The 14,482-nt window shown below is 44.8% G+C and overlaps 1 protein-coding gene across 12 annotated transcripts in view; it reads left to right on the top strand.

Annotated features, from left to right (window-relative positions):
• The window catches only part of ABLIM1 (actin binding LIM protein 1), a 296,293-nt gene that overhangs the window by 95,439 nt on the left and 186,372 nt on the right, over nt 1–14,482 (top strand). For 2 of the 12 annotated variants that reach the window (XM_064595300.1, XM_064595299.1), the window contains exon 1: nt 2,116–4,963. The exons of 2 other annotated variants lie outside the window; for them this stretch is intronic. In XM_064595300.1, coding sequence (XP_064451370.1) covers nt 4,720–4,963 — 244 coding nt within the window. In that variant the 5' untranslated portion in view covers nt 2,116–4,719. Of the gene's footprint in view, nt 1–2,113; nt 4,964–14,482 lie in introns of those variants that run through there. 8 more of the 12 variants (XM_064595303.1, XM_064595302.1, XM_064595305.1 and 5 more) reach the window with 8 other exon arrangements.

The following is a 14,482-nucleotide window of genomic DNA, read 5'->3' as shown; positions in this document are numbered from 1 at the left end:
TAACGTAAGAATAAAAAAAAAAAAGAAAAGAAATACCATGGGGGAGCTGCTACTTTGGGACAAGACAGGCAGGAATTGATTCTAGCTGGAGTAATTCTGGACACCTGGAGGGGGGAGGTCAGAGTTGAGCTGCACTTTTAAGCGCAGGTGGCTTTTCAGAAGGATCAGATAGGAGAAGGCTGAGAAATGTCAGGAAAAGAGAAAGAAGCACAGGAGCGATTAAGGGTCGGGATATGTTCAGGGTAGAGAGAAGTTTAGAAACTGAACAAGACCAAAGCTGGTGGGTTGTGATATGTGGTCAGAAATGTAGTGCCGGGACCCTATGGAACAGATCCATGGGGCAGCCTTTTCTAACATACGGGGCTTGGGCTTCTGGACGCCTGTGACCCTCCCAGAGCCTATCCCCGTCTGCGGCCTCTTCCTTGAAGGCATTTCAAGCCTGGCTCTCACCGCCATTTGGAAATCTTGCCTATGGAGAGTATTGTCAGAGAGTAATCTGAGACGCTTGCTGTCCGTTAAACTAATTATGCTTCAGTCCTCATAGTGCCTTGGTGCTCTCAATCCTGAAGGCTCAGCCGATTTTATGTAGTATCTGAATTATTAATGGAGAGGATATGGATGAGGGGGCTTGGCTGCTTGTCCTGTTTTGAGCAGGTCTCGGGCGGCTGACATTACGGGAAGAGAGGCCGCTGCTTGCCGAGGGATGGATGAAGCAGGCCTTCCCGAGGAGCCCTACCCAGGGGGGATCCTGTGCCAGTATGCTCAGAAGGTCACAGCCTGCTTTGGAGGAAAGGGTAAGACCCCCTACACAGTGAGCTTTGCCGAAGAGATGCCCAGGGTTGACCATGCAGGCGAAGAGAAGGGCTAAACTTGAGGCTTGCTGGTCACAGCAAGAGGTAGGTGTAGCTGCTGGAGTGGGAGAACCTCCAAGGGGCCGAGGCGCATCTGAAAGTCCGACTGTGCCCCTTGCGCTGATCTTTCCCACTTAGAAAGCTGTTTCGCTGCTTCTTCCATTCTGCTCAGCAGCAGGGATCATCCCGGTAACTGGGAGCTGAGCTACTGTAGGTACTTGCCATGTACTTGCTGAGCTCCTTTGTTTGCTCATTTCTGATTAAAACCAGAACCCAAACTGAAAAGCGAGTAACCCCATTATCACTGATAAAGCCACAGGCTGTAAATTCAGACCATTCCCTTAGAAAACTAAATGCCATAAAGATTCACATTTTAAGGTGGTGGTTTTCTCTCTTAAAATGTTTTTTCTTAGCAAGAAGCAGATAGATCGCAGCAGATATTTTAAAGGGAGAGGTAGGCCTTTGTCTGGGGGAAGAAAAACCTAAATCATAACATAGACTAAAATTAAAGAAAAGTCAGAGTGCTTTTCTGGAAAAAATCGCTGCAGGAATTGACCTGTGACTGGTGTGTTAAGAAGTAGTGAAGGCATCCAACCTCTGAACACTATGTCGCCTCAGAATGCCTGGCTCTGAGGTTGGGGTTCATCTCATCATCGAGCTCCTGCAGCGTGCAGAGTGCTCGGGCCTCTCGGTGCGAGGTGAAGCCACTTGGTGAATTTGTCCACTGATGGTTTCTTTTCACATCCTAGAAGAGCTTGTGCAGGTGCAGTGGAATTGTTACTAGCAGAATTAGGACTGTCCTACCTGATGAGATATGCAGGCCACCAAAATCTGTGGTGAATGTTGCATTTGTAATTAGCATTAGCTTTGTAGTGTAATGCATTGTGATACTTCATCATACAACTCTATAAACTGTCCCCAAACCCACTACACTTCTTTGAAAATGCTATGCCTGTCTTTTTATGGGCCGTGGCAAGAGGCTGATATTCATGTAGCAGTGGAAGAAATGGGTCCATTGAAGGTTCTTTAGGGATCTTCTCCATGCTGTGCTTTCATGACTGAAGAGATTGCTCTCAGGCAGATCCCCCTGAAAACATATCTTTAAGATTGGAGGCTTGGCAGAGGGGACGGGGGTAGGGAAATGGCAGAATGGGGGGAGGGGATTAACAGGTACAAGCTTCCAGTTATAAGACACAGGATGCAATGTACAGCATTATAGGGAATATAGTTAATACTGCATAAACTTCATATAGTGACAGGTGTTCGCTAGATTTATTGTGATTACCTCGTAATATATATAAATGTTGACTCACTATGTTGTACTCCTGAAACTAAGATAATATTGTATGTCAACTGCACTTCAATAGCAAAATGCAGACGTCTTTGTTTAAAAAAAAAATGATAGGAGGCTTGTCCTCTGCTGGGTGTTTACCCTGAACTGTGTGGAAGAGGTTAAAGAACTCTGGATATCCTGGCGAGCAGAACTTAGTGCCCATTGTCAGTGCTGGCTCCAGCTCCCAAGCAACTGGTGTCTGAGCTTTATCTCTCTCCACCGCCAGAGAAGAGAGCCACCCCTTACATCTCTGTGTAGTCAGATTGTCTTTAAAAGCAAACAAACCTCTGTTATTTTCATCAGCCTTGTCTACGGTCCACATGTAGCTCACTTTCCATCCTGATCTAAAATTCATAAAATAGATCAAATTTCTTAATATAATCCTTTTATTGAAGAATTTAATTTTTCCTTTATATAAGCTATTGGAACACAATTGCTTCTTGAACTGAATATATGGATCTCTAATCTTGTCAAAAAATTTAGGGGTGGCCTGATTATCTACTGATAACAACAGCTAAGTGTTGAGGTGGAGTCCATGCTATAGAATTCGTTTCAGTGGGCAAAGCTTGACAAGTTTAGGGACCCAAAAGGCATACCAGCTTTGCCACGGAATAGTTACACTTTGGCTTGGTCAGGAAGAGGCTGGATTTGAAGAAAATAATCATCTGATCTGTCCAAAGTCTATGTTTGTACATTGTTAATGTATACTAGAGCCCATGTTTAAAGTGGCTGCATCCATCCTCTCTATAAACACACACACACATTTCACAAATGAGCCATGTGAACACACATAAGCAGATAGAGCTGCTCAGATGCTTAGTTTGCAAAGAGCAGGTCTATGGGAACCCAACCAGAGGAAGAAATAGAACACATACAGATTATTTCACCCGCTTTGTAAACTGTTTGTAGAGGAACACCTTGGAAGGATTTATTGTCTGGGGGCAGTAGTGATCTAGGGCTTAATTCCCCAAATCTGAGAACAGAAATTTCACCATGTGACTGTGGTAGTAGAAAGGCTCCCCTATTTCCACCTTCCCCAGCCCCATCCCAATCTGGAAGGCCTCTGGACAGAATCTACTCCTCCAGTCCCACCGTGCTTCCCATTGGGCTAGAGTCATTCTAGCACATGTGGATTCTCTGGATCTTGAACTCTGTTGCCAAGTCTTGCACTAAAGATTAGAAACTAGTTTCCTTTCTCTGCTTCATCTCTCTGTAGGTGTTGTGGAAGGACCCGACGACTATTGTAGGAAGAGTCATAACCTAGGAGTCAGGAGACCTGGATCCGCCGTGGGCTTGCTGTATTGTCCTGGGATCCGCCATGGGCTTACTGTGTTGTCCTGGGAAAGTCACTTAACATGTCTGAGACACCTGCCTCATCTTACAGTTAAAGGCCTGGAGGAGATCAGTGCTTCCTGAGTGCTAGTCCTGGTCTGGGGAACTTTGAGGAATATAAGTTCCTGGGCCTCACCCCCCAAGAGCATCGCATTTGGAGGTCCGGGCTAGTGTTCCACAGTCAAGTGCTTCAACAGAGGATTCTTAGGCACAGCGTTATTTGCGAAGCACTGGACTAGATTAGCTCTGAAGGCCTTTCCAGCTCTCTAATTCTGTTCTGTTTAAAGTGTGTACAGGTTTTAATGAAAGGAAAATGGTATCAGAACATAATGGCCCAGTGACAGGAGAAGGCAGAATGGGTTTTTTTCACTCTGACTTTTGACTGTTGTGTCATTTCAGACGGTCATATATTGTGCTTAACCTTCCTGAGTGGGTGTCAGAGGGCAAACGCTCATGGCGAGGGTCGCCCTTGGTATGTCAGCACCCTAGTTGAGTGAGGGTCCCGCTAGCTTGTGACTTTGTGAAAACACGCAGCTACCCTCATGGTAATTCTGCTTCCATCATGTGATTCTGCACTGGCAGAAACCCCACGAAGCAACATTAAGAATATTATTCGCATTGGATTAATGGAATAAGGCAAAAAGACTGGCACTAGGAGGAGGGGTTTCCCTCTAGAAGGTGGAAAGGAACGTTGACTGTGGCCTGGAGCTGGATTTATTGCTGGTTGAAGCTGAAGACCTCTCTTGAGGTCTCTCCCGTGAGATCTGAAATACTGAAGAACTTGGAATTATTATCTGAGTTTCTTCTGCTCTACATAAGATATATGTAGATATCCTTAGAGCTGTTCGCGGTGCTCCTGCAAGGTGATATTAATATACGAGGACTGTTGGCAGGTGAATTCTTTTAGATACCGCAGGTATGTCCTTCCTCTTGCTCTGGATATTAATCTGGTTTTTGAATATGCATTCACCTCTCAGGCTGACATAAGCCTGAGTTCCTGGTAGCTACTGTTTCTATACCCGATCCCCTGTCTATATGGAGCCCTAAGCTCTTGAGGCTAATCACTTAAATACATCTTCCCTAATCTTCTTTACCGGGTGGTGAAGAAGAAAAAAACAAGAAGGAGCCGGGAGAGTTGAAGGGAAAGCATAACCTCTTGGGCTCCTGGTGTCCGTTTCTCCGTTATTTGCAATCCATGCCAAGATGCCATCCTTCCTCGGTTTAAAGTGTCTGGGGAAACTGTGCAGCTCTGAGAAAAGCAGAGTGTCCTCTTGTGAGAGAGCCAGCCCGACGGGCTCGTACAGAAGAAGGCTGGTCGTGGAGGATGTGAGCATCACTGGGACCCCCCTACCTGCTCACAGGCAGGCCACCATCACCCACTTGTTGTATCTGCATCCTGAGGCCTACTGCACCCTGGAGCACTTGTTTAGCTGCTTGGATCCTCCCGGTAAGTGAAGGAGCCCAGTCTGCACACGGCTTTGTGTTTTGTGATTGGCCTCTGAAGTACCATCTAAAGTCATTCTTCCATGCTTCATTCCTCAAAAGAAACACTATCCCTTACACATAATTAACAGGGGGAGGGTAGGAGGAAAGGAGACTGCAACCTGAGTAGAGCTATGGAGCTAAGTTCTGACGATATTTTCATCCATGATTTTATAATCTCAGCAGCCAGTGTTTGCTCTTTCCAAACTAGGAAGTGTGATGAAAAGGAAAGATCTCTAGCCATACTTGCTGTTCTTTCATATGTTAAAGCGTGGATTGAAAAGATATGTTCAAGGCAGGCTCTTGACAGTAGTAAAGAATGACCTCTGGAAAGGCGAGATTTGAATTGTGTTCCCGCCTAGGGTGCACTCATCGTGTGCGATATTTACAAAAGAAAAAGGAAAAAGAGTTGTAATACTTGGAGAACTGGTCGAAGCTTCTTTTCGGTGAAGCTCATTAGAACATGGTCACCTGTCCATGTGCCCGGGACAGAGAGGGAGAAAGCCCAGCCTGTGGGCAAGAGTGACCACACTGGGGAGTTTGTACACTTTGAATTTATAATTAATGAAGATGATACTTAGCTGCTCGCTCCTTGTCCAAATCAGGCTAGAATCAGTACAGGAGGCAAAGGCTATTAGACATGGTCCCTGAAAAGGAGGAACATGAGCCAAAGGAGCCAGAAAGTCAGATAGCTGCTAATTCCTGGACAGCTCGGAGGAGGGCAGGGTTGGATTAAGGTGAGGTGAGATAGGTGAGTTAACCTCCATGGGGGTCTTTCATTTTGCTTTTCACAATTATTTTTTTAACAGCTTTTTTTTTTTTAAGATTTTATTTATTTATTTATTTGAGAGAGAGAGAATGAGAGACAGAGAGCATGAGAGGGAGGAGGGTCAGAGGGAGAAGCAGACTCCCTGCCGAGCAGGGAGCCCGATGCGGGACTCGATCCCGGGACTCCAGGATCATGACCTGAGCCGAAGGCAGTCGCTTAACCAACTGAGCCATCCAGGCGCCCTAACAGCTTTTTTGAGGTAGAATTCATACACCATACAATTTACCCATTTAGAGTATATATGATTTTAGTTTATTCACTAATATACACTGATATGTGCAACCATCGTCGTCACAGTGAATTTTGGAATATTTTTTATTGTTTCAGAAAGAAACGCTGTACTGTTAGCTACTGCCAGGCTACCACCCTATCCTTCCAACCCCACCCTTAGTCTTAGGAAACCACTAACCTACACTCGGGCTCTACAGATTGCCCTGTTCTGGACATTTCATATGAGTGGAAGACGCTATGTAGTCTTTTGTGTCTGGCTTCTTTCACTTAGCTTGTTTTTGAGTACTTCATTCCCTGTTATGGCTACACAGGGTTGCCTTGTACGCTTACACCACATTTTGTTTATCCACTCAACAGTTGATGGACATTTGGGTGGTTTTCACCTTTTTGGCTGTTATGAATAATGCTGCTATAACATTCACATACAAGTTTTTGTGTGGACATGTCTTTTCATTTCTCTTGGGTCTATTGATAGGAGAGAGGTTGGCAAGTCACATGGTGACTATGTTTAACCTTCTGAGAAGCTTCCAGACTGTTTTCCAAAGCAGCTGCACTTTAACACTCTCATGGGCAGCATATGAAGGTTACGGTTTCTCCACATCCTCGCCGGCTCTTGTTGTTATCTGACTTGTGATTCTGCCCGTCCCAGTGGGGATGAAGTGGAAGCTCACTGTGGCTATCCGGAGCTTTGACGGGGACGGGGAGGAGTGGCTGGCCGATCGCCGCTAAGGCAGGATGGGGTGGGGAACCTGACAGCTCCTTAGTCCTCGCGTTCCCCAACAGTCTCTGCTTCATCCTTTTGGGGGAGCCTGGAGTGGTCATGGAGAAGCCATGACATCTGCTCCCAGCCACCTTGTAAGCTACCCTACAACTGTCTTCAGAACCAGCTGACCACACCTACTGCTCAAGTGTCACGTTTCCATGCTGGTGGAAACCTAAATCCTTTTATTGAGGAGAAAAAGTTTATTCCACAGTTAGGGATACAAACTAAACACAAGCACTGGGTATTATATGAAAACAATGAATCATAGAACACTACATCAAAAACTTATGATGTACTGTATGGTGACTAACATAAAATAATAAAATTAAATTAAATTTAAAAAAAAACTAAACACGCAGGTTTCTGCTGGAGCTAACACTTTCTTGTGAGTGCTTCCACTGAAAGAGATTCAAATCAGATGTTTTTGGACTGAGCTGTTGATGCTTGTGAAAGAGATAAGGTCTGCCGGTAGGAGAAGGCAGGAAGTCAAGGGGAGACCAGTAAACCGTGGTTGAATGAGAGTGTGCTGAACAATGGCTTGTCAGTAGGTTCAATAACAAGAGAACAAACAGTATCAAAGAGAACCCTGGCTAGAGGAAAGAGTAACCATTATTGGGGTCTCCATACCTCAGTGAAGACAGATAAGGAAATCTGGGGGATTAGTTTAGTGTGTGGCTTTGGAGTTGGACGTTCCAGAATTTCAGTACCGGCTCTTCTACTTACTAAATGTGTTATTTGGGGAAGTTAGTGTCTCTAAGTCACGGTTTCTCCAACCATAAGGTATGCAGAAGAATGCATTCCTTCTATGATTGCTGTGAGCAGGTCCACCTCTAGGATATATGCATCCCTGGGCAAATATTTTTTTGTGGGGCCCCTGTGTATATGAACAGTTTGAGTCACCCGAAATCAATGTGTCAACAGCCTGATCTTGTTCCGTCCTGGGAGAAAATGTCATGCCAGCCTGAGGGAGTGATCACTCATCAAAATCCCCTCTTGGAATCGAGTCAGCTCCAGGGCCCTGAGATAATCCCATCAACAGGAGTGCTGGAGCTTCTCAGGGCATCTGGTCAACCCTTTGCACAGCATGGGAGAGACACAGAGGATCATCAGAGAGAGTTCCAAGGAGCAGGCTGCAGTGCCCCACCTACACATCACTGCTGGCTCTAGCTGGTCCCAGCACCAGAAGGGGACTTAGACATTTTTGAAGAAGGATGGTTTAGGGCCAGGAGCCCAGCCAAAGGGCAATATCGATTATGAGGATTAAATGAGAACATGCCTATCAAAACGGTACAGTATAAGGGCACATGTGAGCATCCACTAAATTTTAGCTATAATAGTAATACAATAACATAGTTTATTATTTTAAAAAATAATTATTTCTATTGTTTAGCTTCCACTGCTGTGAAGTAATGAAGGCCCAGGCTTTGTGCCACCGGGGCCCAGAACAATACAGGAAGTAGGATTCCCAGGAAGCCAGCATGTGTGCTCGGAGTATCCTGTTTGGGACAGGTGCTTGGAGGAAGTGCACCCTCCTGTAGCCGTGCATGTTCCTGGACTGGCAAAGCCGAGTGCTCAGGAGCAGCTCCTGGCAGGATGCTCGGAGATATTTGGCAAAGGCCTCCTGCAGCTGCCAGGAAGACCTCAAGATGCTACCAGCTTCCTGTTGTCGTGTGGTGTCGACTCCTACTCTGAGTTGTGCAGGCCTCCATGCTCTTCAAAGTGTCCCTATATAGATCTTTCCTTGGTCGTGCTCAAAACAACCCTCACAAGTTGATAAGGAAGGAACTATTTTCTCCTTTTAAGAACAGGAAGGGAATTGGCAAAAAGTGGGGACATGGCGACAAAGCCAACATGGAACCCAATACACAAAATAGCTTCTGCATGTGAGTGTAATTCTGTAATTCTGTCTGTGACGGCAGTACCATTCTAGAAGAACCGCTGTCGTTCACTGAGGGCCTGCTATGTCTCAGACATTGTGTCCACTGCTTTATAATTTTTCCCCATTAAATATTCATAATAACTCGACAAAGGGAGGACTCCTTTTAGCCTCATTTTGTAGATAAAGAAGCTGAGGCATAGGCTGCTACAAGAAACCTGCCAAAAGTCACATAGGTAGTGAGTGGAAGAGCTAGATTTGGACTTGATGCCAGTTTGGCTCAATACTCAAGTTTAGGGTCTTACTCATGTTGCTGTATGGCCTCAGCCCTACGAGCAGAAGGATAGATCATCCCTGAGATCTGCTGAGCATTGGCACACTTATCATTTTTAAGTAGTAGGACTAATTGAGTACTCTAGCAACTCAAATTTGAAGACTCTCATAAGATAAATTGTTTTCCCCAAGAAAATGAGCAAACTTTTCTTTTCCCTGGTTCACAAACACAAGCTATCTATATGGGGTTTTCTCTTGGCTTTACCGTAGAAACTTAGATAAGTTTTTGAACCTGGGTTTCTTTCTGTCTCTGAGCTGCTGTGACTAGTGAAAATGAAAGAGCATATTTAGGGCAAGTATCTTCTTGCAAACAAACAAGGAGAGACTGGCAGTGTTATCAAACGCCCAAAGGATATCTGGAAAGGGTTCAGTGATTATGTTGTCAGCTGCGTCCAAATCCCAAAGCAGAATGTTCTGGACTGGAGACCAGGGACCAAAGTAGACTTGGCAGTCCCCTCCCTGGAAAAATAATTCATATCCCTGAAGATAGGTGTTTTTGCTTCGGTTCAAGCACCTGCTGTGTCCTCCTTATTATGTTTAGTACACCCCTAGGGACTGTCTTCACTTGGGGTGGTCTCCCCAAGACTCAAATACTCAGATTTACCACATGACTGAGGGAACCTCATGGGTGTTTGCGCATTGTTGATTCTTAAAGTGATATCAACCTGTTTTCAAACTCACCATAACATATAACACTATGATTCTGTAGCTTTCCTTTTCATGTCCCTTTCTCACTCTATTCACTGTCACTAATCCCAATCCCACAGATAGACTTGTATGGCAAAGGGCCAGGGGAAGGGCTTCGATATTGAGGGACTTTGTTGTCTCCTTCAAAAGGCTAGTCTTCAGGACTCTGTGGAGCTTTTCTATCAAATCTTCCTGGTGGCATTGAGATGCTATGTTGGGAAAATGTTTTTAATACTTTGCAAACCTCAGACTCCGTTGTAAAGACCCTCCCTTAAATTTGAGAGAAGTGTTTGATCTGGCCATGAAAAACAATGTATCCCGAGAGATACTGCAAGAAAGAACCTCTGGTTCCTCCCTTCAGCCCTGCTGTCCTGACTGGAGGCTTAGACTCGTGTCTGTCCTGAACACAAAGTAGTAACAGGAATCTGGGGCTTGGGAGGGGCTGGCCTCAGTTTCTCCAGAATACTGGAGTCAAAAGCTTTGACTTTTATTCTACTGGGAATGGAAATGATGGGTGGTGGACAGTTTCCTCCTAAGTCTTGGGAAGGCACCGAAGGAGACAAATGAGAGATTTCATCTGTGTGGTAAAGCTTTAGATCATTTGCACTTCTTTTTCATTCACGGTTAGCAATGACCCCTGTTAGCTTCCCAAGGCTTCCTCTTCCATTAGTTTAATCATATTTCCCAGAATCCTAGTTTCAAGCTCTTGACGGTCAGGCCCTGCCTTTCTATCACGTCCTACTGTTAACCCCCAAACGCCCACATCAGACTTCTTTGTCACAGATATTTGAAGGTCCTTTTCGTCATGGGTCTCTCCCTGCATGTACTGTTCTGCTACTTGACATAGACTTCCTGCTCCCTCTGACTCTTAGGCAGGATTCAGTTTAGGCTTTTCCTCCTCTCGTCAGGCTTACCTTCCTTCTTGCCTCATCCTCCTCTGTGCTTCCGCAGCATCCTGGGCATATTTCTGTTAGAGTCACCCATTTCTAAGCCTCTTTTCTAATGCACTGTGAGTTCCTGTCTCAGGGTATGGAGAGAGCCGCATTCATGTATTTTTTTAAAGATTTAATTTATTTGACAGAGAGAGACACAGCGAGAGAGGGAGCACAAGCAGGGGGAGTGGGAGAGGGAGAAGCAGGCTTCCCGCTGAGCAGGGAGCCCGATGTGGGGCTCAATCCCAGGACCCTGGGATCATGACCTGAGCCGAAGGCAGACACTTAACGACTGAGCCACCCAGGCACCCAAAGATTTTATTCATTTATTTGACAGAGAGAGAGGGAGCACAAGCAGGGGGAGCGGGAGAGGGAGAAGCAGGCTTCCCGCGGAGCAGGGAGCCCAATGAGGGGCTCGATCCCAGGACCCTGGGATCATGACCTGAGCCGAAGGCAGACGCTTAATGACTGAGCCACCCAGGCGCCCCCGCATTCATATTTTTATTTGATTCTAGTACCTGGCTCGGAAAAGCCTGTAAGTGTGCAAGTAAATGAATGAATGAATGTTTGCAGAAATCAGATCACTGTGTTAGAACACAAAGGGCATAAAATTGCCCCCCTGCCTTCCAGTAACTGAGGCTGGGTGAGGCTGCGTGGTACAGTGGCTGTGAGTGTCAGGCTATGGGGTCAGACCGCCCTGCCATGTTCAAAGTCCGACACCACTCATATTAGCTGTGTGACCTGGACGCGTTACTTAATATCTCTGAGCCTTGGTTTTATCACATGTCAAACGTGGGTGATACAGAAATATTATGAGGACTAAAAGAAAATATAGATATAGAAGAAGAAAATATACCAGCATTTAGTGTAGGTTAGAATAGGTTCTCAGTCAGTGTGATGCCCCCATTTCTGCTTCTCTCCACCCCCAAAGTGGGAGAAGCCAAATAAATGGCTAGGTAATAAATACCATTAGTTTTCAAGGAAGGAAAGGTAACTTAGCAAGAGAAATTAGGATTTGAGCTGGAAAACAGAGAAGGTATCGAGAAAATACGAACAGAAGGGAAGTATCTCAGTAATATGAAAATAAAAAGAAAAAAATAGAAGACATTTTTCACTTGGTTTCCTTGCCTGACCATGCTTAGTCCACCCTTGTTATTTTGTTTCCTTGTTATTTATTTATTTATTTGGGTCCAGAAATGTGGACAAGTAACTATTTTCAAAGGAAATGTTCCCATCTAATTTACTTCCTTGAGTAACTAAAAATGCTGAAATGCTCCACTAGTTTTAATTATATGTGCTTGAAAACTAATCTTATTTAGTTGGTTAAGCATCCAACACTTGGTTTCAGCTCAGGTGGTGATCTCAGGGTTATGAGATGGAGCCCCACCTCAGGCTCCATGCTTAGTGCAGAGTCTGCTTGAGATTCTCTCTCCTTTCTGCCCCTCCCACTTTTGCGCTCTCTCCCCCCACCCCCAAAAATAAATAAACAGATCTTTAAAAAAACTACTCTTATTTAAAGTCAGAGGGTAAGGCAGTCTGTTTAAATTTATTGTCTGGCATTGTTTTTATCCTGGCTTTACAGAAACCCCTAATTTAGCATCATTTGATCCTAATGATTGTGGAGTATGGCCCTGGGCTCGGGACTATAGACTCCTGTTAACTGAGTGAGTCAGACATGAGTCTGGAATGGCCTTGGGATGCAAGACAAAGGCTGCCAATGGGAAGGTAGCATAGTGTGTGTGCTGTTCCTTAGGTTGTAGCAGCAGCCAGGAGGGCGAGGACCCCTTTCTCAGCCTTCGGAAGGCCCCACACCAAGAATGCATTCGAGGAATCCTTTGCAGAGTCAGAATTCGTGGGCCCTTCAAATTTAAATATGCTAGAACTCCAGATGGACTATGGTATGCCTTAGAATTCTAGATGTTTCTTAAAGGGAGAAATAAAGCTTTGATATCAACACCCTCCTAAGGGAGTGGGAGATTGAGGCTCAGAGAAGTAAAATGACTTTCCCAGGGTCCGTCATATCATTTAGAAGTGAGAAAAATTAGGCTTCTTTCTCCCCCATTAACATTGCAGAAGAGAAGATCAAAGTGTTCTCAAATATTGTTTTTAGTTTAGCTTGAGATTCAGCTCAGGTGAAACGTTGCTGGGAAGCCTCTCCAGACTTCCCCTCTTTGGGGGCCCTTCCTGTACCACACAATTGCTGATTCATGGATGGACATATGTGTCTCCATGTCTCCCCCTACCAAGTAGTAAGGTTTCTATGAGCAGGAACATGGCCTTGTTTCTCCAGCGTATAACACAGTGCTTGATAAATGAAGGCACTTCATACATTTTAAAAATTCAGACATAATTCACATGCCATAAAAACATACCATTTTAAAATGTACAATTCTGTGGCTTGTTTGGTATATTCACAGGGTTGTATAACCATCATTTCTATCTGTCTAATCCCAGGGCATTTTTATCACCCCTAAAACAACCCTGTATCCATTGGCAGTCACGCCCTGTTATCAGCACCGCCCCCCCATCCCACCCCACCCCCCGCCCAGCCCCTGGCAGCTACCCGTCTACTTTCTGTCTCTGTCTATGGATTTGCCCCTTCTGGAATTTCGTAGCAGTGGAATCATACAACATGTGGCCTTTTGTGTCTGGCTTCTTTCACTGCACTTAGTATTTTCACAGTTCATCAGTGTCGTATCGCGTGTCTGTACCTCATTCCTTTTTATGGTCAAACAATATTTCATGGTATTGGATAGACCACGTTTTGGTTATGTATTTATTGAATGATGGACATTTGAGTTGTTTCTGCTTTTGGGGCATTATGAATCTGCTATGAACATGGGAGTACAAGTTTTTGTATGGACGTATGTTTTCAATTCTCTTGGGTATGTACCTAGGAGTGGGATTGCTGGGTCATATGGTCACTCTATGTTTAACTTTTTGAGGAACTGCCAAGGCATTTTCCCCAGTGACTGCACTATTTTGCATTAAAATAGCACTTAATACAATTCTAAATTAAGTCAAAGCTCTTCTGCAAAAGTAGAATAACCAGTTTTCACTAAAATAAAAAATCCCAGACCTTCACCTCTGTTTATATCCTGTATCTTGGCCCTAATATCCCTATTACTTATAGGTCTGCAAACACATTATGTATGGGGAGGTAGGACCTTTACTCTGAGATAGTAATTGGCTGGTTTCCTGATTATGCTGCAGGTGCCCCCGAGTTTTGTATGATTGCTGTTTAGGGTTCTTTCCTCACCCAAGTTCGGTAGCCAGAGATAGCAACTGAAATGAATCAGAGGACGTCAGAAATGATCTGACTCACCGGGCTCAGAAAAATCCAGCTCACAAAGGTCTAAGTGCGGCCCAGTGGAGAGGGAGAATTTTCATGACAGAAAATGGGTCCCCACGGGAAAAAGATAAGCTTGGGAAGAAGAGCCAAAAACTTGGAGCCTCTGCCACTCAGCCTCCTCCTTTTCTGTCCGTCACTACTCAGATCATTTTGTAAGGTCATGTTTGTCATCACCAGAATATTCCGGGGTGCTTAACATTTGCTCCTCTTGTGGGACAATTCCCAGTTCTGTTTCATATCACCCTTTTCCCTGAAGTGCTATCATGTGATTCTAGTAAGTAGCTGGATACGTTCATCTGTTATCTTTCCCTCGGGCAGGACCTGTCCTTGATGGGTACAAACTCTGTAATCGCTTGGGAGTCAGCCCTGCTGCCTGATTGTTCAGGTCATCAATAGATCCAGGATTATCCTTGATGAAAATACCATGTGATGTTAATTTGTTCAGTAGTACTTCAACTGAGCTTGCTCTAACGTAGATCAT

The sequence above is a fragment of the Mirounga angustirostris genome, unplaced genomic scaffold (genome assembly GCF_029215605.1).
Source record: "Mirounga angustirostris isolate CCGP_5_RB_7025 unplaced genomic scaffold, mMirAng1.0.hap1 SCAF_6, whole genome shotgun sequence".
Taxonomy (NCBI): domain Eukaryota; kingdom Metazoa; phylum Chordata; class Mammalia; order Carnivora; family Phocidae; genus Mirounga; species Mirounga angustirostris.
This window is presented reverse-complemented; position numbering and strand designations above follow the sequence as displayed.